Below are 25,659 nucleotides of genomic sequence, written 5' to 3'. Positions count from 1 at the left end.
TACCAGAAAAACATCTGAGTAAGGAACACCAGGATGGTAATAAAGTGGTGTAAGAGACGAGGCAGCATCACCATTTGGTTACCGCTATTTGTCCCATAACAGACAATGGGAGCATCCAGCAAAAAGCAACCTGTGCCTGGAGCCATGTAACCGCCAAGGTCAGGTTGCCATTCAAGATGTCCAAGCCAGAATGGAAGATTTGGGTGCCTATGTATCGGGAGGAAACTCCTGTCCATAGAACTGGCCTTTCACACAGTTTTTACTTTGGGGGTGGGGGGGTAGGGGAAAGGTGGCCTCTCTCCCACCTCTAAGTGCTACCCTCTTAAGAATAAATGTAGTATAGATCGCAAGGTTTCGCGTTTGATGGTGTTGAAAGCAGAAGACAGGTCCAGAAGGATTAGAAGACAAGGAACATTCTGATCCAGGGATTTCAGTGTGTCATCCACAATGTGCGTTAGAGCTGTTTCCGTACTATGCCCTGCTCTGAAACAGGATTGAAAGAGGTCCAGTAGTTGAAATTTCTATATATGGTTTCAGAGCTGCTTGTTGACACATTTCTCAAGAAGTTTGGCAAACGTCATGATGTTAGTGATAGGTCTGAAGTTGTTGGGATCAGATCTTTAGGATAAAATGAACACATACCTTGGAGTACAAACCTCTTAAGAAAAAATATTATACAGACATAAGGATGCCACTCTCTTAAGGATAAACCTAAAACAGACTGCAGTATCACACTCTTAAGAAAAATAAATCTAGTACTGATCTCAAAATGCCACCATCTTAAGAAAGAATAAATCTATTTCAGACTGCAGGGTGTTACGGTCTTAAGAATATGTCTAGTACAGACCTCAGAGTGTCACCCTCTTAAGAATAAATCCAGTACAGATGTTGCAGTGCTATCCTCTGAAGAATAAGAAGATTGTACTCGGATGACTATACTAGTTTTAAAGACAACAGTAGTACATACACCCACTTAAGCATAAATCCAATATGGAGCTCACAGTTTGAGTTTAAGTTTGAGTTTTAAAGAATTTGTAGAGCGCTCGTACACCAGGCGGTTTCTTGGCGCTATGCAATTACTGCTGCTCAAGGGGCATGAGAGCTAAGGGATCAGGGTGGTTAAGATTGGAAGGCTTCAGTAAAGAGGAATGTTTTGAGGCCTTTACGGAATAAGGGATATTGGGAGCAAGACCTCAATTGGAGTGGGAGAGAGTTCCAAAAGGCGGGGGCCGTGGTAGAGAATTTGGAACCTCCCCACTTTTTCCGTTTGAAGCGAGGAACCACCAGCAGTTGCTGGGTTGTAGAGCGCAGTTCTCTAGGGGGGATATAGTCTTGAATGGCTGTGTTGATAAAAGCCGGGGCAATGCCAGAACGGGCTTTAAAGATGGTACAGCCAAGCTTGAAAAGAGCGCGTTGCCGAACAGGGAGCCAGTGGAGGGATCTAAGAAGGGGAGTAACATGTTGTGACCTGGGTGAGTTAAAAACCAGTCGGGCCGACTGGTTTTGAACTAGATGTAGGCGCCTCACGAGGTACGCAGGCATGCCATGATAAAGTGCCACCTTCTTAAGAATAAATCTAATACACTCCTCAGAGTTCTATACTCTGAATATTAAATCTAATACACATCTCAGAGATTTAATCTCTGAATAATAAATCTGAAACAGACCTCAGAGTTCTACCCTCCTAATGATAAATTTAACACAGAGCTCAGAGTGTTATCCTCTAAATAATAAATGTAATAGTCACCTCCGGGTTCTGACATCCGGTTATTACATCGAATGCAGACTGACGGAGTGCTCTCCGTTTAATACATTTAAGATAGACATTAAAGTTCTATACTTTTAATAATTAATCTAATAGTCACCTCAGAGTTCTATCCCCTGAATAATGTATCTGATATGCACTTCAGAGTGTTATCCACTTAATAATAAATCTAATACTCACCTCAGAGTCCTATCCTCCAGATATTACAACTAATGCACACCAAGAGAGTGCTCGCCTCTAAATAAATTTAATACAGACCTCAAAGTTCTATCCACTTAATAATTAATCTAATAATCACCTCAGAGTTCTATTCTCTGAATAATAAATCAAATATAGACCTACAGAGCACAATTCTGTTAATATTAAACCTAATATAGACCTCAGGGTTCTATCCTATGAATAATAAATCTAATAGAAGGGAGCGCTAGGTGGCGCTAGCCAAGATGGCCGCGCCGAGGTAGAGCTCCGTGCTGCCTGACCCCTCGCATCCGTTCTTCCTCCGTTGCTGCCGTCCTGGCTGCCATCCGCTTCCCGCCACCTGCTGCGGAGTTGTGGCCCTACCCCCGCTGCTACTTTGGGCTGCCTCTGTGCCCTGGGGACTGAGTTATACCGCCTGCAAGAGTCACCGCGACGGGGGCGCGCACTCGGCCGGTTCCTCGGCCGGCGGCGCCTGCTACGAGCGCCCGCGGCGCTGCACGAGGGGCACAGGCCTCTGTTTGCTGGCGGCTGTCCGGAGGCGGGAGAAGCCCGCGGAGAGGCACCTCGGCCTGTGGCACATCGCGGGTGAGTCGGGGGGGGGGGGCGACAGCTCCTAAGCGCCTCCCTGGACCTTCCCCGGCCCCGGGGCCCTGATCGGCGGGCGGATCGGCCCGAGTGGTGGGATTTCGTGGGGCTGGGCCCGGATCAGCCATATTGTCGCGCCCTGGCCTGTGGACTGGTGCATCCTCCGGAGGACTGCCTTCCTCTGCCCCCCCCCCGGCCCTCCTGCTCCGAGCGTGTTGTGGGGCTTTGCTGCTGGCTGTGGAGGCTCGGCCCCCCCCTGGATCCTGTGGAAGGCCCCCGTGCATGGGGCGGTGTCGCGCTCTGGCACCCGCGTCGGCGACCTGACGGGGGGGCGACGCTGGACTGGCTCCGCCCGGTGCCACTTGCTGGGGGGCTGCTGCCGAGGGGGCCCCTCTGCCCATTGCCCCTCGTCCCCCCTGCCTGGCGAGGTGGCCCACGGGGCTGCGGTGGGCTGGACGGGGGCGCCCTGTGACCTCTGCATCCCGGGGGCGGGGGCAGTAGCGGTGCTCCGGGCTGTTGGACTGGCCCTGCGGATTGAGGCCGTGGACGGCGTTGTTGCGGCCCGAGTGTCGCGGCTTGCCCGGGGGCCTTCTTCTGGGACTGCCCGCGGCGCGGGCCGCGGGGCGGTGCTGGCCCGGCCCCGGCCTCGGAGAGCGAGACGCGTTGATCCACCATGGGCAAGGACAAAGGCCCTAAGCAGCTGGCAGCATCCCACCAAACGAAGATTGACCGCTTTGCGACTCCGGACCCCCCGGGTGCCGGCGGAGGGGAGGCGCCCGCCCCCAACAAGGACTTGGCCACCATCCTGCACGCGATCGATGCCTCTCGCACCTCGCTGGAAGGGATGGTTGGGGAGGTGAAGATAGATGTTGCGCTTCTGAGGCAGGATCTCCGCAACGCCACGGCCCGCATCACGGAGGCCGAATCGCGGATCTCCGCGACGGAGGACGACATCCATCAATTACAGGACCAGGTCCGGGAGCTCACGACCCACTCCAAGGAACTACACAGGCGGGCGGAGGATGCCGAAAATCGCGCCCGCCGCAACAACCTTCGCTTGGTGGGCTTTCCGGAGGGGGTCGAGTCGGGCCGGGCCGACGACTTCCTAGAGGCCTGGTTTAAATCCTGGATGCCGGCGGGCAGCTTGTCAACCTGGTTCGTGGTGGAGAGGGCGCATCGGTCGCTGGCGTCCAAACCTCCGGTGGGGGCCCCCCCACTCCCCTTCATTCTTCGGATCCTTAACTTCAGGGACAGAGATGCCATTCTGCGGGAGGCTCGGGTGAGCGGCAAACTGGCCTATGACAACCACACTATTATGATTTTCCCAGACTACACCCGGGAGGTCCAGGAGCAGCGCCGTTCGTACACGGAGGTGAAGCAGCAGCTGCGCTCCCTGGGCCTTCAATACCAGCTCCAGTTCCCGGCCCGCCTCCGACTTGTCTTTCAGGGTAAGACGATGTTCTTTGATACCCCCAGGGCAGCCTGGACATGGCTTACCGAGGAGCGGCCTCTGCGGCAGCCGGGCGGAGGGCCGCCCGTTGCAGGGCCCGGGAGCCCCGTTGTGGCTGGGTCCCAGCGGCCGCGGCGCGGGAAGCGCACACGCTCCCGGCAGCGGCGAGGTGCTGCAGTCATCAAGGCCCGGTCTGTGAGCGCTTCTGGCAGACCGATGAGAGACTCCTCCGCCTCTTCGGAAGCCTCTTCCCGGGCGGCCGGGGGATCCCGGCGCCGAGCATCACCTGGGCCGACCGGATCTGCGACCCCCCTCAACACGCACATTGACTCATCAGACCTTTCTCGCAGTCCCGCTATATGACCTTTTTTCTTTGTCTCTTGCAGTTGCGGGGAGGGTAACGGCCTTGCCCGAGGGCGGGGGTGGGGGGCTCCACATTCTTGTGCTCCCCAGTGCCAGCCCAGGTCAGCACATTGTAATCCGTACTTCAGGAGGGGTCCACTACGCTCTTTATACCCGAGCACCTGAGCTTGGGGTCTTGTGACTGTTGGTTCTGTTCGGGCGACAGATGCTTCTGGTTTTGAAGTGTAGGGTGGGGGGTGGGGGGTTGGTGTTGGGGGTTTGTTTGGGGTTTCTCTTCACGAGACTGTTTTGTTTGGGTTTGCACTGTTACCTACTGAGCCTTTCACACAGCGCTGCGCGGCGCGCGGCGTCGGGTCCCTTCACTCAGCTCCATTTGCACGCTCTACTGCCGCTCACCCTCCGCCGCTGTCCGCTCGCTTCCCCCGGTGGGGGCTCCATGGTCCCTCAGGGGCCTGCACGCTCCGTGCCCCCTCTGCTGCCACCAGGGTCCAGGGGTGTCCCCCCGGTGCCCCCCGCCTGCCCCCTTCCCGGCGCGCTCCATTCCCACTGCTGCCATGGCTGATTTAGCCCCCAAAGCCCAGGTGCGCATCCTGTCCTGGAATGTGAACGGCCTGCTGGACCGGCTTAAGCGCACTGCTGTCCTCAAATACGCCCAGCGCGCGGGTGCGGACGTGCTCCTGCTTCAAGAAACCCACCTCCTCGGTGAGAACTGTCCCTTTTTGGCGCGCTTCGGATTCGACCGGGTGTGGCACTCCGGGTTCTCGCGCGGGTCGCGGGGGGTTGCGGTCCTCCTGCGCCGTTCCTTCCCTTTTGTGTTGGCCCGAGTGGTCCATGACTCCCAGGGGAGGGGGGTTGCGATTAGCGGCACGCTCGAGGGCCGGCCACTCAGCCTCTTGTCCCTTTACGTGCCATCCACGGGGCTGTCGTCGGCCTTATCTCTGACCGTGTCCTGGCTAGCGGCTTTTCCACCTGGTACTGTTGTTCTCGGGGGAGACTTTAACGCCGTCTCGGCCCCGCACCTCGACTCTTCGGGTCCGGTCTCGGACTCCCGCGCGGCGCGAGCGAAGCAGCTGGCCGGGTGGGCGGAGGCACAGGGCCTCTGTGACGTGTGGCGGCTCTGGCACCCACGCACGCGACAGTATACCCACACCTCAGCCGCCCACCACACCCAGGCACGCATCGACGCGATCTTTGTCCCCTCGGCCGACTGTCTGGGTATCCAAGACGTCCGCATCCTTCCCCGGGGGATATCCGACCATTCTCCGATTTTGCTGGGTTTGGGCCCCCCACCTCACGGTGCACGCCAAATGTGGCGTTTCAATGCGTGGTTCCTGCAGGACAAGACGCTCCGTAAGGAAGTGGGGACCGCGCTGGCACTCTACTTTGGCGACAACGACGGATCGGTCTCCTCGGCGGGCACCCTCTGGGAGGCTTGTAAGGCCACGGTTAGGGGGGTTGCTAGGGCACAGGTGGTGAAACACCGCCGGGCGCAGCTGCAGCGGCTCACGGCCTGCGAGGCTCAGGCGCTACGCCTGGAACAATCCGTCTCTCACTCTGGCGACCCGGCCGAGACCCGGCAGCTACGGCTCCTACGCGAGGAGATTCGTCAGCGGTCGCTTGACGCAGCTAAGCTTCTTTGGCAATCCTCGGTGGCGCGGGTATACGGCTGGGGCGACAAAAATGGGGCGCTTCTGCACCGGCTGGCCACTTACCCCAGGGCATCACGCATCATCCCGGCGGTGACCGACTCGGGTGGCGCGCTTCAGTCTTCGTCCGTGGCTATAGCGGACGCTTTCGCTCAGTACTACTCCCAACTCTACCGGGCACGGACATCGGATCTGTCTTTGGCTTCCATGCTCGCCGCTGGTGCCCTAAGCCTTCCCCGGCTGGGGCCGAGTGATTGGGAGAGCCTGGAGGCTCCCATCTCCCCTGAGGAGATCGGAGACGCGATAGGGCGCACGTCCGCCGGGAAGACCCCCGGCCCGGACGGGTTCCCACAGGAGTTTTATGCCACCTACAAGGAGCATTTGGTTCCACGGCTGGGTGCCCTGTACGCGGAGGCGGTTGAGAGAGGCTCCTTCCCCCCGGAGGCCGACATTGCCACAATTGTGGTCCTGCCTAAATCCACTCCGCCGCCCAGTGACAGGTCGGCCTACCGGCCGATCTCTCTGATCAATACCGATATCAAACTATATGCCGCGGTCCTGGCCCAGCGGCTCCGGCCCTTCCTGTCGCGTCTGGTGCACCCGGACCAATGCGGCTTCATGCCGGATCGAGGCACTCGCCACTGCCTCCGCCGCCTCCATGTGGCCCTGGCGCACCGCCACCGCCTATCTCCATACCTCACTCTCCTGCTGGCGGACTTCGAGAAAGCCTTCGATTGGGTGGGGTGGCCTTACCTGTTCGATGTCTTGGCTCATATGGGTTTCGGTCCCAAGTTTGTTGGGATGGTGCGGGTTCTGTACGCGCGCCCTCGCGCCAGAGTGTTGGTTAATGGGGCACTGTCAGGAGCGTTCCGGATCGGCCGGGGCACGCGGAAGGGGTGCCCGCTCTCACCCCTCCCCTTCGCGCTCGCAATGGAGCCCCTTGCCGCCCTCATCAGAGCGGATCCTCTCATTCGGGGATGGGAGTGGCCGGGCCTCGAGGAGGACAGGATCGCCCTCTATGCGGACGACGTCCTGCTGTACCTTGGTGACCCAGCGCGCTCGGGTCCTCGGGCTCTCCACATCTTGGGCCGCTTTGCCCGCGCCTCTGGCCTCTGCCTCAACTCGCACAAGTCGGTCCTCGTGCCTCTTCACCCCTCCCGCGAATGCTTCGATTGGCAGACCACGATTCCCCTCCGCCGATTGTCTTTCAAATACTTGGGCATCTGGGTCTCCCTCCTCCCGGAACTGAGCTGGGCACTCAACGTGGCCCCTTTGGTCAAAAAAGCCAAAGCGGACCTCACTCGGTGGCACTCGCTCCCGCTGAACCCGCTGGGGCGCGTGGCGCTCTACAAAATGATGATCCTCCCTCGGTTCCTGTATGTACTGCAGAACACCCCGGTGTCCTTTCCGAGGTCGTGGTTTCGCGAGTTGGACGGGATGGCCACCAGGTTCCTCTGGGGTGGTGGAAGGCCAAGGCTGGCCTTGCCGATCTGCCGCCTCCCCACCTTTGACGGGGGGCTTGGTATGACCAACCTCTACCTTTATTACCTGGCCACCCGGCTTCTGGTCATCCATGACTGGTTCGGGGGGGGATGGTCCGATCCGGCCTACAGGGTAGAGCTGGAAGCCCTGGGTCTCTCCAGCGTTCAGGACCGCATGTACGGCGCCCCTGTTCCTACCTCCTGCCCCGACATCACTAGGGCGGTTTTCCTGGCTTGGCGGGCAGCGCTCCGCCACACCGGGTGGACCGGGACGTTGACGCGCGCCACCCCTCTCTGGCATGGGACATGGTTGCGGGAGGTTGTGGGGCTGGAGGGCTTCGGACCGTGGGATTTGCTCGGTATCTCCCAGCTGGGGGACGTGTGGCGAGGGGGGCGCATGTGCTCATACTCTGAACTGCAGGCGCGCTTTTCTCTCCACTCGTCCCAATTCTACAGGTACCTCCAATTGCGACACGCCATACGGGTACACACCCCGCTGGACATCCGGCTGCCGGACCATAGCCCCCCAGAAGCTCAGGTTCTGATGGGTAACCTAGGAAAGGGAGGCATATCCAGAATATATCGTTCCCTTGTTAACAATACCCCTGTGCCCCAGGAGGGTCTGAAGGAGCGATGGGAGGAATGGGTAGGTCCCTTGGACGAGATCGACTGGCGGGACGCCCTTATGGCCCCCAGGCTGGTTACGGCCTCCGCCAAGCTGAGGCTCATTCAAATCTATTATCTGCATACGGCATACCTTACACCAGCGCGCATGCGCCGTGCGGGTCTTTCCCCTGACGCAGCCTGCCCCCGTTGTAGCTTTGACCAGGCCGACTTCATCCATATGGTATGGTCATGCCCAGAACTGGAGGGGTACTGGCGTAGCATTGAAACTGACTTGACAGATGTCCTGGGGTGGGAGGTGCCGCACGACCCCAAACACATCCTATTGGGTATCACTGATGGCCTGGACGGCACCCGTGCTGAAAAAGTGTTCCTTATGACAGCGCTAATGGTGGCAAAACGGGACATTGCGGCAGCCTGGAAACAGCCGCAGCCGCCCAGCCTGTCCAGGTGGAGCGCGGGAGTGGACTGGTGTGCGGAACAGGAGCGGACTCTTTACCAAGCTCGGGGCTGCCACAAAAAATATCGTAGGGTGTGGGGGAAATGGTTAGGAAATGTAATGTGATCTGGTGGGGCGGGGTGGGGGATGGTCCGGGGGGGGGCTGAGAGGGGGAATGATTCCCAGGTGGGACTACTGTATATTGTTGGTCTGAAAGGCTCACTGTTTTTGTTGCAAAAAACAATAAAAACTTGTTTATCAAAAAAATAAATCTAATAGAAACTTCAGAGTTCTATCCTCTTAATATTAAATCTAATATGGACCTCAGAGTGTTATTCTCTTTATAATGAATATAATACTCACCTCAGAGCCCGATCCTCTGGATATTACAACTAATGCAGACCGACAGAGTGCTCTCCTCTTAATACATTTAATACAGAGCTTAAAGCTCTATCCTATTAATAAATAATCTAATAGTCACATCAGAGTTCTGTTCTTTGAATACTAAATCTAATTTAGACCTAGAGAGCACTATCCTCTTAATATTAAATTTAATACAGACCTCACAGTTCTATCCTCTTAATAATAGAGCTAACATAGACCTCAGAGTGTAATCCTATTAATAATAAATCTAATACTCACCTCTGAGTCCTATCATCCGGTTATTACATCTAATGCACATCGCCAGAGTGCTCTCCTCTTAATAAATTAAATACAGACCTCAAAGTTGTATCCTCTAAATAATGAATCTAATAGTCACCTCAGAGTCCTATCCTATGAATAATAAAGCAAATATATACCTCAGAGATCTATCTGCTGAAAAATAAATCTAATACAGACCTCACAGTTCTATCCTATGAATAATACATCTAATACAGATTGCAGAGTCCAATTCCCATAAAATCAATCTATCAGAGACCTCCATATGCCACCCTCTTATGAAAAAATTAATCTAGAACAGAGCGCAGAGTGGCACACTCTTAAGGATAAATCTAGTACAGGCCTCAGGATGCCACACTCTTTAGAATAGATCTAGTGAAGACCCCTGAATGCCATCTTCTTGTAAAAGAAGAAATATATTTCAGACTGCAGCGGGCCACCTTCTTAAGACTATGTCCAGAAAACGTCTGCAGAATTCCATCCTCTTAAGAACAAATCCAGTATAGACCACACTGCGTTATCCTCTTTAGAATAAAACTAGTATCGTTTTCAGAGTGTAATCCTCTTAAGGACAAAGATGGTACAGACTACAGACCATTGTCAACTTAAGAATAAATCTAATACAGCCATGAGTGCCACCTTCTTAAGAATAAATCTTATACTCACCTCAGAGTTCTATCCTCTATATATTACATCTAACGCAGACTCATAAAGCGCTCTCCTCTTAATAATAAATCTAATACTCACCTCAGAGTTCTATCCTCTATATACTACATCTAACGCAGACTCATAAAGCGCTCTCCTCTTAATAATAAATCTAATACTCACCTCAGAGTTCTATCCTCTATATACTACATCTAACGCAGACTCATAAAGCGCTCTCCTCTTAATAATAAATCTAATACTCACCTCAGAGTTCTATCCTCTATATACTACACCTAACGCAGACTCATAAAGCGCTCTCCTCTTAATAAAAAATCTAATACTCATCTCAGAGTTCTATCCTCTATATACTACATCTAATGCAGACTCATAAAGCGCTCTCTTCTTAATAATAAATCTAATACTCACCTCAGAGTTCTATCCTCTATATACTACATCTAACGCAGACTCATAAAGCGCTCTCCTCTTAATAATAAATCTAATACTCACCTCAGAGTTCTATCCTCTATATACTACATCTAATGCAGACTCAAAGCGCTCTCCTCTTAATAATAAATCTAATACTCGCCTCAGAGCTCTATCCTCTATATACTACATCTAACGCAGACTCATAAAGCGCTCTCCTCTTAATAATAAATCTAGTACACATCTAAGAGTTCTATCCTCTAATTAAAAAAATCAAATACAGAACTCAGCGTTCTATCCTCTAAATAATAAATCTAATACGCACCTCAGAGCTCTATCCTCTGAATACTACATCTAATGCAACCCACAAAGCGCTCTCCTCTTAATAATAAATCTAGTACACATCTCAGAGTTCTATCCTCTAATTAAAAAATTGAATACAGAACTCAGCGTTCTATCCTCTAAATAATAAATCTAATACGCACCTCAGAGCTCTATCCTCTGAATACTACATCTAATGCAACCCACAAAGCGCTCTCCTCTTAATAATAAATCTAGTAAACACCTCAGAGTTCTATCCTCAAATTAATAAATCTAATATGAACCTCAGAGCTCTATGTTCTGAGAAACAGCTAATACAAACCTCAGAGTTCTATCCCCTGAATAATAAATCTGATCGAGACCTCAAACTTCTATCCTTTTAATAGTTAATATAATACAGACCTCAGCGTTCTATCCTCTTAATAATAAATCTAATATAGACCTCAAAATGCCATCCTCTAAATAATTAATCTAATACTAACCTCAGAGTTGTATCCTATGAAAAATAAATGTAATGCAGATCTACATAACACTATTCTCTTATTAATAAATCTAGAACACACACCTCAGAGTTCTATCCTCTGAATTATAAATCTAATACAGACCTCAGGGTTCTATCCTCTGAATAATACATATAATATAGACCTCACAGTTCTTCTCTCTAATTAATAAATCTAATACAGAGATGAGTTCTACCCTCTTAATAATAATTCTAATGCAGACCTGAGCATTCTATCCTCTGTATAATAAATCTAATAGAGACCTCAGCCTTCTATCCTCTGAATGATAAATCAAATACAGACCTCAGTGCTCTATCCTCTTAATCATAAATCTAGTGTACACCTTAGAGTTCTATACTATAATTAATAAATTTAATACACAACTCGGAGTTCTAGCCTCTGATTAATAAATCCAATACACACCTCAGAGCTCCATATTCTGTCTGAGAAATCAAATACAGACTTCAGAGTTCTATCCTTTTAATAATTATTTTAATACTCACCTCAGACTTTGATTCTATGAATAATAAATCTAATGCAGACCTCAGTGTACTATCCTCTGATTAATAAATCAAATACAGACCTTGGATATCTATCATCTTAATAATAAATCTACTACACACCTCAGAGTTCTAGCCTCTTAACAATATATCTAATATACACCTCAGAACTCCGTTCTGAGTAATAAATCCAATACAGACCTCAGCGTTCTATCCTCTGAATAATAAATCTTAAACAGACCTCAAACTTCTATCCTTTTAATAATTAATCTAATACTCACCTCAGAGTTCTATCCTCTGAATAATAAATCTTAAACAGACCTCAAACTTCTATCCACTTAATAATTAATCTAATACTCACCTCAGAGTTCTATCCTCTGAATAATAAATCGTATACAGATTTCAGAGTGCTATTCTCTTAGGCTAAATCTTTTTTGATAATCAACTTTATTGATTTTTAGAAAACAAGGAAAGATTCACATTGACAAGCACAATTACAGGTTTGCCTATAAAACATAATGGGGGTGTCATTATCGAAGTAATACTGTAAGCACCATGATTGAGCACTCTACATGGCGAGAATAAGCAGTCTGCCGAAGGCAAGAGTTCATCCTCACGGAAGCCACTAACCCATTTGATCTGCCCATTTACCCCACACTCTTTGAAACTTGGCTGGGCTTCCCTTGGCTTCAAATAATGGTTTCTTTTGAGCGGCGCACCAGTCCACCCCCTGGCGCCTTTTAGCTATTGTGGGGGGAGAAGGGTGGTCAGGTTGTGTCCAGGCAATGGCTATATCCCGTTTGGCCACCATGATGGCCATGCCCAAAAACAGTTTATCTGCTAGGGGCCCGTCCAGACCATCCATAATGCCCAGGAGGAGGAGCAATGGTTGTGAGGTACATGCCAGCCCAAGATGTGTGTGAGTCCGGATTCTATCTTATCCCAGTATTTTATGAGGCGGGGGCAACACCAGATCACATGGTAGAAATCTGCTGGTTGGTGCCTGCGGCGTGTGCATTCGGATGAGGCACGCAGTCCCGCTCAATGTAGGCGCTCTGGGGTAAGGTATGCAGTGTGAAGGTAATAGATTTGGATGAGTCGGAGACTGGCAGAGGTAGTGATAGTTTTGGGGGCCATAAGGATGTCTCGCCAGTCCTCATCCTGAAGGGGACCCAGCCAACCCTCCCAGCGAACTCTGAGCAAATCCAGAGATGTGGGGCTGTGGTTCATGAGGGTGCAGTATATGCGTGAGATGTCACCCTTCCCAAGATTCCCCATCATGACCTGTGCTTCCGGCGGACTGAAATCAGGAAGCGTGTTGCCCGTCGAGATGTGTGTGTTCAGGGCGTGGAGTGTCTGCAAGTATCCATAGAATTGTGAGGCATGTAGGGAGAAGCGGTTCTGTAAGTCCTGAAAAGGCCGTATATGATCTCCCAACCACACGTCACCCAATTGGGAGATGCCAATGTAGTTCCACTACTTAAACCCTTGTAACGCTGCCACTTCCCCGAGCCACGTGCCCTGCCAGAGTGGTGTTTGCTTGGTCAATTTGGAATCCCATTGTGTATGAGGTAGGGCCGAACACCATGCCAGGAAGACTGAAAGCGTCTTAGGAATGGGGGATGCATACATGAGAGCCTGGATTCGAGGGAAATCCATGTCTCAGAGTTGAGTTCTACAAGCTGGATCAAACTATCCACCAGTGAACCAGTCATGAAGGACAAGCAACCTCGTGGCCAGATAATATAGGTAGAGGTCCGTCATTCCCATGCCGTCGAAGGACGGGATGCGGCATTGGTCAAGAGCCAATCACAATCTCCCACCTCCCAACAGGAACGGTGTGATCATGGCGTCGATCTCTCGAAACCAGCTTTGGGGATATTGGAAGGGAGTATTTTGAATAGCATATAGGAACCGAGGGAGGATCATCATCTCAAATAATGCCACCCTTCCCAGCAGATTAAGTGGCAAGGTCTGCCAGCGATTAAGGTCCTCCCTAGCCTTTTTAATAAGCGGGGTAAAGTTCAGTGACTATTCTAGCTCAGGGAGCAGAGCCACCCATATGCCTAGATATTTAAATGAATGCCACCTAATGGGTATGTTAGTCTGCCAGTCGAAACATTCCCTAGAGGGATGAAGAGGTACGAGGGTCGATTTGGCTAGGTTCAGCCGGAGGCCCGAGACCCTCTCTTAGGCTTCAAGGGATTGGAGGCATCTAGGGCCGGTCCGGGTCTGATAGGAAAAACAAGACGTTGTCCGCGTATAGTGCTATTTTGTCCATGTGGTGGCTTCTCCATGCCCAGCCTTGAATGAAGTCATCTGTGTGGATGAGACGCGCCAGGGGCTCCATCCTCAGAGGGAAAAGGAGCGGGGAGAGGAGACAGCCCTGTCTAGTACCTCTTTGGATTGGGAATGTTTGAGAGAGGGTCCCATTAATCTGCACTCTGGCTTTAGGGGCAGAATATAGGACTCGGACAAAGCGCCCAAACTGTTGAACCATACCCATGATTGTGAGCACCTCATCAAGATAGAGCTAGTCCACCGTATCGAAGGCCCTCTCAAAATCTACAAGAAGAAGCGTTAGATAGGGGGTAATTGCCTGGCGAGTAGCAAGCGCTAGATGGAGGCACCTTAGGCAATGTCTGGTGCTACGAGCTGGCATAAAGCTGCATTGGTCCGGATGAATCAGTTTGTTTATGAGCGGGAGCTGAGCTAATATCGTAGCGTAGACTTTGGTTTCAGTGTTGGGTTTTGGGGATGACCACAAGGGTGGCCGTATCCGTATCTGGGGGAAATGCCCCGACTTCTGTCACATGCTGGAACAGGGCTGAGAGATGGGGGACCAGGAGCTCTCGATAGGACGCATAATATTCCTGAGGGAAGCCATCAGGGCCTAGAGTCATCCAGGACGCCAGTTGGGAGATCGCCGCACCCATCTCCCCTGGGGTAAAGGGAAGGTCCAGACTCGCTGCTTCTGAGTGCATCAAGCAGGGAATGTGGACTTGATGAGGCTGGAGAAAGTTTGAGAGAGTATCCTCCAACTTGCGTACCAAGTATAAAAAGGTATAATAACCTGCAAAAGCCTGTGCAATCTCAGCTGAGGTACGGCAGATGGTTCCTGAGGATTCACGGATCTCAGGTACTATCCAATTTGCCTGGGGATATGAGGCCAGCCTGTGCAGGAGCCTCCCATTTTTATCCCCCCAGCCGTACACACTGGTGACAGATGAGCGCCACAGCAGTTTAGCTGACTCTAACAAAGTTTGTTTGATTTCTTCACATAAAGCTGCCAATTGCCTATTGTGAGCTCCGTTCGGGGTCATGGCAATGTCAGTCTGCGCCTCGAGAATGGCTGACTATCTTGGGCTCGCCGTTGTGCCTGAAGGTGGCTTTTAGCCAGACCCCCGGATGGTAGCTTTGCTTGCTTCCCGGAGGGTTCCCAGTGAAGACACAGATCCCAGGTTCGTGAGGAAGTACTGCCGAAGTTCCTCCCGGATAGTCTTGTGGAACTCCTTGTTTTGGAGGAACCAGGCGTTCAGTTGCCACATAGGGCGCAGTCCGCCAGGGGTGTCTCATAGATGCATGAGCAATGCTGAGTGGTCTGAGATCCCCCAGGGAAGGATGGACATTTTGGTCACACGTTGACCATCTGGGGCTGGCATGGAAATCATGTTGATACGTGCGTGGGAATGGTGCGCTGCCGAAGTATGCATGCATTGGAAGACTTGAGGGTTCCAGATCCTCCATATGTCGCAAAGGCGCAATGTGGCCACCCACTCAGTCAATTTCTTAGCGTGGATCAACCTGGAGGGGATGCCTGTACTGTCAAGGCTGGGCTGCATGACAGCATTGAAATCTCCTCCCAGAATCATGTGTCCCCAGGGCAGAGTGGAGATAGTGTCAGTGAGGTGCCGTAGCATTGAGGCAAGTGTCGCGGGAGGGATGTATATGGCTAGATTAAGAGTATCCCCCCAGCATCCCTGAGAGAGTTACAAACCGCCCTTGTAGGTCCCTGATAACGTGAGAAGGAACAAATGGGAGGGACTTTTTGAGTAGGATGGCCACCCCCCGGGAGCCCCTGTTGAGGCAGGAGTACCACACCCTATCAATGCCGTAACGTGCCAGAAAGGCGTAATGGGATCCCATAAGATGAGTCTCCTGAAGCAGGAGAATATCAGAGGAGTGTCGTTGGGCATATTTCAAGACTGGTGTGCATTTGATGCGGTCAAGTAGTTGGTTTGTGACTATCATGAGGAGCAGTTGATGCAAGGGGTATGATGGGTCGTACCCTGTGACGTGCTCGGGGCTAGGTGCAAGGCGGGTGCAAACCTCCAGAGCAGCGTCCAGTGAGCGGGGTCACCATGCGTGTGTGGGGATCTTGTGTCGAAGTGCTCTCTGCTGTAAGAAAAGGAAAGTATAGCATAAAATCTCAAACTAAACAATGGACAATGGTCCTGAACCCTCTCCACCCCCATACTTCTGGAACTGAAGCATCTGTCGCCCGGCAGCTTAAGAGGAACAAGCTAAACGATTGCGCTTAGCGCTGGAGATACGTGGTAGACCCCTCCACCTGTGTCGGATGTAAGTGCGGCTTCGGCGGTGTCAAAGTTCTACATTACGATACTGCAGAGTATGCATCTCTGATATTCAAGTAGAAATTATTCTCTATGTCACTGTTGTTGTCCTTCTGGGAGATCCTCATATTACTGGGCTATGGGAGGGATCCGAGTACGTGGCTGCCCGGACCAAGGTGCCCATGGGGATGCATTCCCTGGAGTAATCCTCTGTGGATCTGTTTCTTTGAAAGTTGGGGGCCTGGGGGGCAGTCCGTGTTCCCGGGCCCATGGACGGCTGGGCTCAACGATCTGGGGGTTTCTGTGCAACCTCCACGTCCCTTGCGGGATTGTGTGAACCTCCTGCCATGTTTGAGAGACAAAGGTCGCAAGGCCTGGGAACCAGAATGTGCAGGCAAAGAATTTGCTCGGATCCCGAGGGGACGTTCTTCGGTCAACCAAGTCCAGGCAGTCTGGGGGGAGTCAAAGAACTGTGTTTTGCCCTGGAAGATCACACGGAGATGGGCTGGGAAGAGGCGTCTGTATTGAAAGCCAAGGTTACGCATTTTCTGTTTGACCTCCGTATAGGAGCGTAGTTGGGTCTGCACTTCCCTGGTGTAGTCCAGGAATACCATGATGATGTGATTTTGAAACTTCAAGGTGCCCAGGGGCAGTGCCTCGCGCAGGATCGCATCACAGTCTTTGAAGTTAAGGATCGGAGTGATTATAGGGCGGTGCAGAGCCCCGGGTGGTGGCTTAGGTGCAAGGGAACGGTGGGCTCGTTCGATTGCGACTCCAGGGTGAAAGTGTGTCTTTAGGCATCCAGGATGATATCCACGTTTCAATGAAGGTGGCCATCTGCCCCTGTTCGCTCCCCTCCGGAAATCCTACTAGGCGTAGATTGTTGCGGCGTGATCGATTTTCAGCGTCTTCAGCTCTTTTGTGTAGTTCCTTAGTGTGGGATTGTAAGTGGGCCACCTGCTCCTTCAATTGGTGAGCATCATCCTCCACTGTAAAGAGGCCGGACTCAGCCTCCGAGATACGGGCTGTGGCGTTTCGCAAATCCTGCCGGATGAGGGACATGTCAATGCGGCCCTCCTCAATCTTCTCCTCCACTGAGGTCCGAGATGCGTTGATTGCCTGCAAGATTGCGGCCAGGTCATTACCCTGGAGAGACAAGCCACCCACAGCCCCCTCCAGGGGGTGGTGTTTAACAGCGGTTAATTGGTCCATTTTTGTTTGTGTTTGGGTGGTGGAGGACTTAGGCCCTCGGTCTCTCCCCATGTTTGGTGGTGGAAATGTTCCAGTGGAATCAGAGCCAGGGCATCCCTGATTCAGTCTCCTTCAGACCGGGGTCACCAGACTGTCCGGTCCCCTCATATTGTGTCAGAGTGAGGGCGTCCCTGGATTCAGGGTGAAATGTTTGTGAGCGGTGGAGCTCCGTGGGTTTGAAGTGAGCAGATACCTCTGAGACCTCTTAGGCTAAATCTAATCCAGAACAAAGACCCAAACTCCCTTAGAAAATAAATCTAGTGGAGACCACCAAGCATCGTCCTATTAAGAAAAAATAAATCTAGAACAGGAGCGCAGAATGACACATTCTTAAGAATAAATATAGTAGAGACCATAGGGAAGTATGCTTTTAAAAATAAATCTATTACAGCCGTAACCGCACTACCCTCTTAAGAATAAATCTAGTGAGGACTGCAGAGTGCCACCCTCTTAAGAATAAAACTGAAGGAGACCACAGAGTATGTTTCTCTTAACAATAAGTCCACTATGGACCTCTTAGAAATAGGTCTAGTGCATACATCAAAGTGTCATCTTCTTAAGAAAGAATGAATCTAGCACAGACTTCAGAGTTTCAACCTCTCAAGAATAAATCTATTACAGTAAAGAGGATCATTCTTCTTGTGGATTTCGGGGCACTCTTTCCAGGACTCCTTTCTGAGAAGCAATTCCTCCTCCTTTCAGTGTAGGCCAGCGTACCGCCTGAGCCAGTGTATCTGTGGCCTCCACAAGGTCTTGCTGAGGCCAGACCTTTTGGATTATAACTAAGGCTCCCTGTTTTCTGTTTTTACGGATTTTTACAGATAAATACAGACAGAAAACAATGTGTTTTCGGTCTGCATCTATTTTAAAAAAAGAAAATTGTGCTCCTTTTAAGTGACTCTCCATGCTGTCTTTGATTAATTATAGGCCAGCTGCTGAGCATATGGACAGAATGGGAAATTAAAAAACAGGATGAAATGTATTTAAATAACGGCATCTGTCAACATACATTTATGGTATAATGCTAGTATTTACCAGTGGATGTATGGTTATGTAATATTTGACAGCTTAAATAGCTAAAACACAACAGAAATTTACAGTTTTTCAACTTCATTTATACGCACAACACAAAATAAATCTGGATAAATACAGATAAAATGGCCCAAAAATATATATGAATACAGACAGAAATGTTAAAAAAAAAAAATACCTTAAAACCGGGAGCCCTAATTATAACCAAACGAGATACAGTAACTTGTTGTCACCACATCCAACACCAATGTCTCTGCTGTATACAGCTGTCATCAACTCATAGTTCTGTGGTTGAAGGACCTGGCTGCCTTGTACGGATAAGCATGGGACACAAACTATGTGGTTTTGCGCCTCTCTTGACCTCTACTTTACCCATCCCTGCATGCTGGCCCGAACCTGCAGTCTATGAAGTGATTGTTGTCTTGGGCTCTAACTGTTGTGCTGCTTTTGGCTTTCTGATTCTTCTTTTCACTTCCTGGTTTTTTTTTAATATGCACTTTTGGTAATGTCAATCAAATTAGTTACACGATTGTTCTTTCTATTCCTTGAAGAACATTTTTGATTTGTTGCTCAAGAGGTGGCTCCCTATTTTTACATACCTAGACAAACCATGGTTTATATATGGTGTATAAACAGTATATTATATTTATACATGGTCAACCAAGGATGACCATGAAGTGTTGAAGGAGAATGTCAGAGGTGCCCACCAAAGGACATGTTAAGAAGGGAGACTTGGATCTTTAATGTGTTTTGCCACAATTTTATGACAATGGCAATTTGATGTATGATGTTATTTTCCACAACTGGGGATTTCCAAAACAAATGCTAGAAGCGAAATGGCCCTTGTTTATAACTGCTGCTGCCCTTCATATGGTTTGCCCTCAGGAAGGAATGACGGCAGATTTCCAATGCTTCACTTTGTCCAATGTTGTATTGCAAGAACTGCACCGGTTATACTGATGTGTACATTGGTGTACTATATGTCCCTTTAACATGCAGCTGTCATTGAGTTAACTCCATGTCAGCATTGCCCATTCCATTTTAAAGGCTCTGGTTTACTAAGCTTTGATGTAGCCCCCAAGTTTGAAAATATGAAACACTATCAAATGTAATTTTAAAAAATCCTTAAATCATAAAAAAATAAAAATTAAGGTTGCCCATCGTATATCATAATTGAATCATGTCATCACATATGACATGACATTAATTGACATCATGTCATCAGATATGACATGATTTCATTAACTGCACTAATTGGTAATTCTCTAAAAATGGGCAGCATCAATGACCGAAAACATATAGTTAAAAATTCAGAAACTGTAGTGCTTGATTAATGATTTACGGTTCAATTAAAAGGGGGTCAGACCCTTTCTGGTATAAGGTACAAATTGATAAGGGCCTCTGGCTCCGGTACCCAATCACATTTCTACTTATTCCTATTGTCTTTAAATGCATTATTCACTAAGGGCCTCATTACGATGTCAGCGGAAAGCCTCCGACCAGTGGTATAGGATATTGAGATGATAACAGAGAACAAGCAGGTGTCTCAGCTCACATACATGCAATCCCTTTCAGGTTTCAGGATTATGTTCTAATCTCATATACCTCATAAGTCTGTACCTGGCCAGTCAGAGGTTTAGCAACCAGTGCCTAGTTTTACTGGCCTGAATATATTTTAAAGATGGTTGAGGAGAACAAAAGCAATAACCATTGTAGCTATAAATTAATGCTTAACTGCCCATGTTGGAAGGGGCAAATATTATTCAAAGTTTTCCTGTCCTGTAAGAAATGTTACTTTCCCCTTTGCAGTCAAACGAGTGAAGGAAGCAAACAGCGCTCCTCGGATCTCAATACTATGTTCAAGTTTGTGCTCCATGACCAAAAGTGTACCTTTCCCACAATGAGGAGTCAACCCCTTCTTGGCTCTATACAATTGGCGCTACAATAGCATATCTTTTCCAAAATACAGAGAAGCAACATTTCTCAAGCCTCCCTGTAAAGGGGTGAAAATCAAACGTAAGAAGGAAAGTATTAACTACTGTGCCGAGGTGGACATTTCTGTAATGTGAATGTTGTTCACCAACCTAAGCGTTAACTAATAATTCAGTACCATGTAACAGCAAGCTTACAGGCTTTCTAGAGGCTTGTGTTAGCATTTCTACAGCTCTGTCACCCATTTTGTTGCCCACATTAAACAGTGTCCCAAGTACCACTTTTGCGTGAACTGTAACCACATAGTCACCCATCTCTCTCTGGGAATGCTCTGTAACCCCTATTTACCATGGTCAATGCCTTCCTTACCTAACATATCTTCAAAAAACCTCAAGACAAGCCAGATCCTCCCCCTTCTAAAGAAACCTACACTAGATCCTACTGACCTCACCAAGTAATGGCCCATCAATCACCTACCATTCATTGCAGGATCAATGAAAAATGAATATATGTTGAGCTTAAAGATAATACCAATAAGGAAAACTGCCTGTCAAGTTAATTCAGAAAGGGGATGGGTAGGGGATGGCGGACCAGGACAAACTTCAAATGAACAGTAATGTCTTTGACTCACACTCAACTTTATTGATTTTTTAGTGTGATCAAAGTAGTTAAATAAGGGAACATTTCAAGATTCACAAGAATAAAATAGCTCAGTCCCACACATCTCATTCACAAATCAAAATCATACTGACACACATTCCACAATGACATCATCATTTTAACCACAACCTATAATATACAAATTTAGTTCACATAAATAAGAACACATTGGGATCGTAGGGCTGCCATAAGATGATTAAATAGCAATTTGGTAGTTGACATCCACAAGATGTAGGTAATGACGTTTCAGCTACCCAGTGATCTAACGAACGCCAACGCGCGTTTCGGGGTCAAACCCCAGCCGGGGCTACACCTTCATCAGGGCGAAGATAAGCAAAAAAGTGTGGGACAAACACACCTAGAGGTCGTGTTCTTTTTAGACGATCAAAATGTAGCAATTCCACAGTATATGTAGCATGCTTCAAGGAGGGTCAAAGAGCCGGCATTATATCAATGTAGACCAAAGGGAGGAAGAATCAGTTTCCAGAATGAGGACTGCGTATATGGGTAATCTCATCAACAAATATAGCAAATGATGAAGGCAATTTTTTTCCTTCTCTTTTTTTCCTTTCTTCTTTTCTTTCTCTCTTTTCCCCCCGCCAATCCACCGCAGTAGTGAGGATTGGTGCCTAAGAAGGCCCTCACCACGCGCCTCGCAGCCGCTATGTTCGGAGGGTCATGGAGGCCGGATATCCGGTCTGAGCGTGCTGACCGCGCCAGTCCTCATTCTGGAAACTGATTATTCCTCCCTTTGGTCTACATTGATATAATGCAGGCTCTTTGATCTTCCTTGAAGTAGGATAGCGCCTCTCAGGGGCACCGGGGTCAGGGGTGGGATAGCGCCTCTCAGGGTGCACCGGAGTCAGAGGTAGGATAGCGCCTCTCAGGGGCACGGGATCAGGAGTAGGATAGCGCCTCTCAGGGGCACCGGCGTCAGGGGTAGGATAGCGCCTCTCAGGGTGCACCGGAGTCAGGGGTAGGATAGCGCCTCTCAGGGTGCACCGGGGTCAGGAGTAGGATAGCGCCTCTCAGAGGCGCCGGGGTCAGGAGTAGGATAGCGCCTCTCAGGGTGCACCGGGGTCAGGGGTAGGATAGCGCCTCTCAGGGTGCACCGGGGTCAGGGGTAGGATAGCGCCTCTCAGGGTGCACCGGGGTCAGGGGTAGGATAGCGCCTCTCAGGGTGCACCGGGGTCAGGAGTAGGATAGCGCCTCTCAGGGTGCACCGGGGTCATGGGTAGGATAGCGCCTCTCAGGGTGCACCAGGGTCAGGAGTAGGATAGCGCCTCTCAGGGTGCACCGGGGTCAGGGGTAGGATAGCGCCTCTCAGGGTGCACCGGGGACAGGAGTAGGATAGCGCCTCTCAGGGTGCACCGGGGACAGGAGTAGGATAGCGCCTCTCAGGGTGCACCGGGGTCAGGGGTAGGATAGCGCCTCTCAGGGTGCACCGGGGTCAGGGGTAGGATAGCGCCTCTCAGGGTGCACCGGGGTCAGGGGTAGGATAGCGCCTCTCAGGGTGCACCGGGGTCAGGAGTGGAATAGCGCCTCTCAGAGTGCACTGGGGTCAGGGGTAGGATAGCGCCTCTCAGGGTGCACCGGGGTCAGGAGTAGGATAGCGCCTCTCAGGGTGCACCGGGGTCGGGGGTAGGATAGCGCCTCTCAGGGTGCACCAGGGTCACGAGTAGGATAGCGCCTCTCAGGGTGCACCGGGGACAGGAGTAGGATAGCGCCTCTCAGGGTGCAACGGGATCAGGGGTAGGATAGCGCCTCTCAGGGTGCACCGGGGTCAGGGGTAGGATAGCGCCTCTCAGGGTGCACCGGGGTCAGGGGTAGGATAGCGCCTCTCAGGGTGCACCGAGGTCAGGAGTGGAATAGCGCCTCTCAGGGTGCACTGGGGTCAGGGGTAGGATAGCGCCTCTCAGGGTGCACCGGGGTCAGGGGTAGGATAGCGCCTCTCAGGGTGCACCGGGGTCAGGAGTGGGATAGCGCCTCTCAGGGTGCACCGGGGTCAGGGGTAGGATAGCGCCTCTCAGGGTGCCCTGGGGTCAGGGGTAGGATAGCGCCTCTCAGGGTGCACCGGGGTCAGGAGTAGGATAGCGCCTCTCAGGGTGCACCGGGGTCAGGGGTAGGATAGCGCCTCTCAGGGTGCGCCGGGGTCAGGGGTAGGATAGCGCCTCTCAGAGTGCACTGGGGTCAGGGGTAGGATAGCGCCTCTCAGGATGCACCGGGGTCAGGGGTAGGATAGCGCCTCTCAGGGTGCACAGGGGTCAGGGGTAGGATAGCGCCTCTCAGGATGCACCGGGGTCAGGGGTAGGATAGCGCCTCTCAGGGTGCACCGGGGTCAGGGGTAGGATAGCGCCTCTCAGGGTGCACAGGGGTCAGGGGTAGGATAGCGCCTCTCAGGATGCACCGGGGTCAGGGGTAGGATAGCGCCTCTCAGGGTGCACCGGGGTCAGGGGTAGGATAGCGCCTCTCAGGGTGCACCGGGTCAGGGGTAGGATAGCGCCTCTCAGGGTGCACCGGGGTCAGGAGTAGGATAGCGCCTCTCAGGGTGCACAGGGGTCAGGGGTAGGATAGCGCCTCTCAGGGTGCACCGGGGTCAGGGGTAGGATAGCGCCTCTCAGGGTGCACCGGGGTCAGGAGTAGGATAGCGCCTCTCAGGGTGCACCGGGGTCAGGGGTAGGATAGCGCCTCTCAGGGTGCACCGGGGTCAGGGGTAGGATAGCGCCTCTCAGGGTGCACCGGGTCAGGGGTAGGATAGCGCCTCTCAGGGTGCACCGGGGTCAGGGGTAGGATAGCGCCTCTCAGGGTGCACAGGGGTCAGGGGTAGGATAGCGCCTCTCAGGGTGCACCGGGGTCAGGGGTAGGATAGCGCCTCTCAGGGTGCACCGGGGTCAGGAGTAGGATAGCGCCTCTCAGGATGCACCGGGTCAGGGGTAGGATAGCGCCTCTCAGGGTGCCCTGGTGTCAGGGGTAGGATAGCGCCTCTCAGGGTGCAACGGGATCAGGGGTAGGATAGCGCCTCTCAGGGTGCACCGGGGTCAGGGGTAGGATAGCGCCTCTCAGGGTGCACCGGGGTCAGGAGTAGGATAGCGCCTCTCAGGATGCACCGGGTCAGGGGTAGGATAGCGCCTCTCAGGGTGCCCTGGTGTCAGGGGTAGGATAGCGCCTCTCAGGGTGCACCGGGGTCAGGAGTAGGATAGCGCCTCGTGGGCTCTATGACTCCCGGGGTTATGTGGGCGTTGCGCGCATCACCGAAGCGGGGCCTATCGGAGGGCCCTGGGGCAGGAGCGCGCTGGGCACTGAGGCACCTGCCCTCGGTCGGGGGGAGACCACCACCTTCCGAGGGGTGAGCCCCTGCCCCGGGGTAAGGGCCCCCGGCTCCCCACTCCTCCCGGCTGCCCCGGGAGTCCTCAGCCGGGGGTGCCCCAGTAGGAGTTGCCCCCGCAGGGGGGCTATGCAAGGGGGGGTCCCCGATCCTAAAGCCCCCTCACCCCCTCAGCCCCTCACCCCTCCCTCGCACTCACCGGCTGGAGGCGGGCCGCCCTCCCGGTCTGTCCTCAGAGCCTCAGCTGTCAACAAACTCCCGCGTCACTTCCGGGACGGGCCCTAGCAACGGACCCTCTTCCGGCAGCGAACTTGGTCCGGCCGGGAACGGCGGCCAGTGAAAAGGTTCCGGGGGGGGGCGCTGGCGCTGGTCCCGGCCCCTCCCTCAGACACAACCCGCCGCCCGGGGCTTCCGTTCTCCCGGACACCCCCGGAACCCGAGACCCCGGCCGCTGTTCCCTCCCCGGACCCATCTCACGCGCGCGCCACTTCCGCCGGGACCAGGAAGTCACCATGTCCAGCCCGAGCCTGCACCAGGGCCGGTGAGAGCGGGTGGGGGCACCAGGGCCGGTGAGGGGGCGACAAGGGGGTGTCCCGGTGGGGGGCTGTGAGGGTAGGTCCCTGAAAGCTTGGCTGGGCTCTGTGCATCCCACGGCTGCAGTCTGGACCCCCCTAGGGCTGGAGTCTGGACCCCACTAGGGCTGCAGTCTGGACCCCCCTAGAGCTGCAGTCTGGACCCCCCTAGGGCTGCAGTCTGGACCCCCCTAGGGCTGGAGTCTGGACCTCCCTAGGACAGGAGTCTGGACCCCCCTAGGGCTGCTGTCTGGACCCCCTAGGGCTGCAGTCTGGACCCCCCTAGGACAGGAGTCTGGACCCCCCTAGGACAGGAGTCTGGACCCCCCTAGGACAGGAGTCTGGAGCCCCTAATGCTGCAGTCTGGGCCCCCTAATGCTGCAGTCTGGACCCCCCTAGGGCTGGAGTCTGGACCCCCCTAGGGCTGGAGTCTGGACCCCCCTAGTAGGGCTGCAGTCTGGACCCCCCTAGTAGGGCTGCAGTCTGGACCCCCCTAGTAGGGCTGGAGTCTGGACCCCCCTAGTAGGGCTGGAGTCTGGACCCCCCTAGTAGGGCTGGAGTCTGGACCCCCCTAGTAGGGCTGGAGTTTGGACCCCACCCCTAGGGCTGGAGTCTGGACCCCACCCCTAGGGCTGGAGTCTGGACCCCACCCCTAGGGCTGGAGTCTGGACCCCACCCCTAGGGCTGGAGTCTGGACCCCACCCCTAGGGCTG

At 52.2% G+C, this 25,659-nt stretch overlaps 2 protein-coding genes across 3 annotated transcripts in view; one reads left to right on the top strand and one right to left on the bottom strand.

Annotated features, from left to right (window-relative positions):
* ZER1 (zyg-11 related cell cycle regulator) overlaps positions 1 to 24,708 on the bottom strand; it is a 387,007-nt gene extending 362,299 nt beyond the window's left edge. Inside the window, exon 1 of one of the 2 annotated variants that reach the window (XM_085614054.1) lies at positions 24,574 to 24,708. The gene's annotated coding sequence lies outside the window, so the exon portion shown is untranslated. The remainder of the gene's footprint in view (positions 1 to 24,573) is intronic. The other variant, XM_085614056.1, reaches the window with a different exon arrangement.
* TBC1D13 (TBC1 domain family member 13) overlaps positions 24,649 to 25,659 on the top strand; it is a 250,374-nt gene continuing 249,363 nt past the window's right edge. Inside the window, exon 1 of the mRNA XM_085614058.1 lies at positions 24,649 to 24,915. Within this exon, the coding sequence (XP_085470184.1) occupies positions 24,887 to 24,915 (29 nt within the window). The 5' untranslated portion in view covers positions 24,649 to 24,886. The remainder of the gene's footprint in view (positions 24,916 to 25,659) is intronic.

The sequence above is a fragment of the Triturus cristatus genome, chromosome 1_2 (genome assembly GCF_964204655.1).
Source record: "Triturus cristatus chromosome 1_2, aTriCri1.1, whole genome shotgun sequence".
In the NCBI taxonomy this organism is placed as follows: Eukaryota; Metazoa; Chordata; class Amphibia; order Caudata; family Salamandridae; genus Triturus; species Triturus cristatus.
The sequence above is the reverse complement of the archived record's forward strand: the minus strand, read 5'-3'. Positions and strand labels throughout refer to the sequence as shown.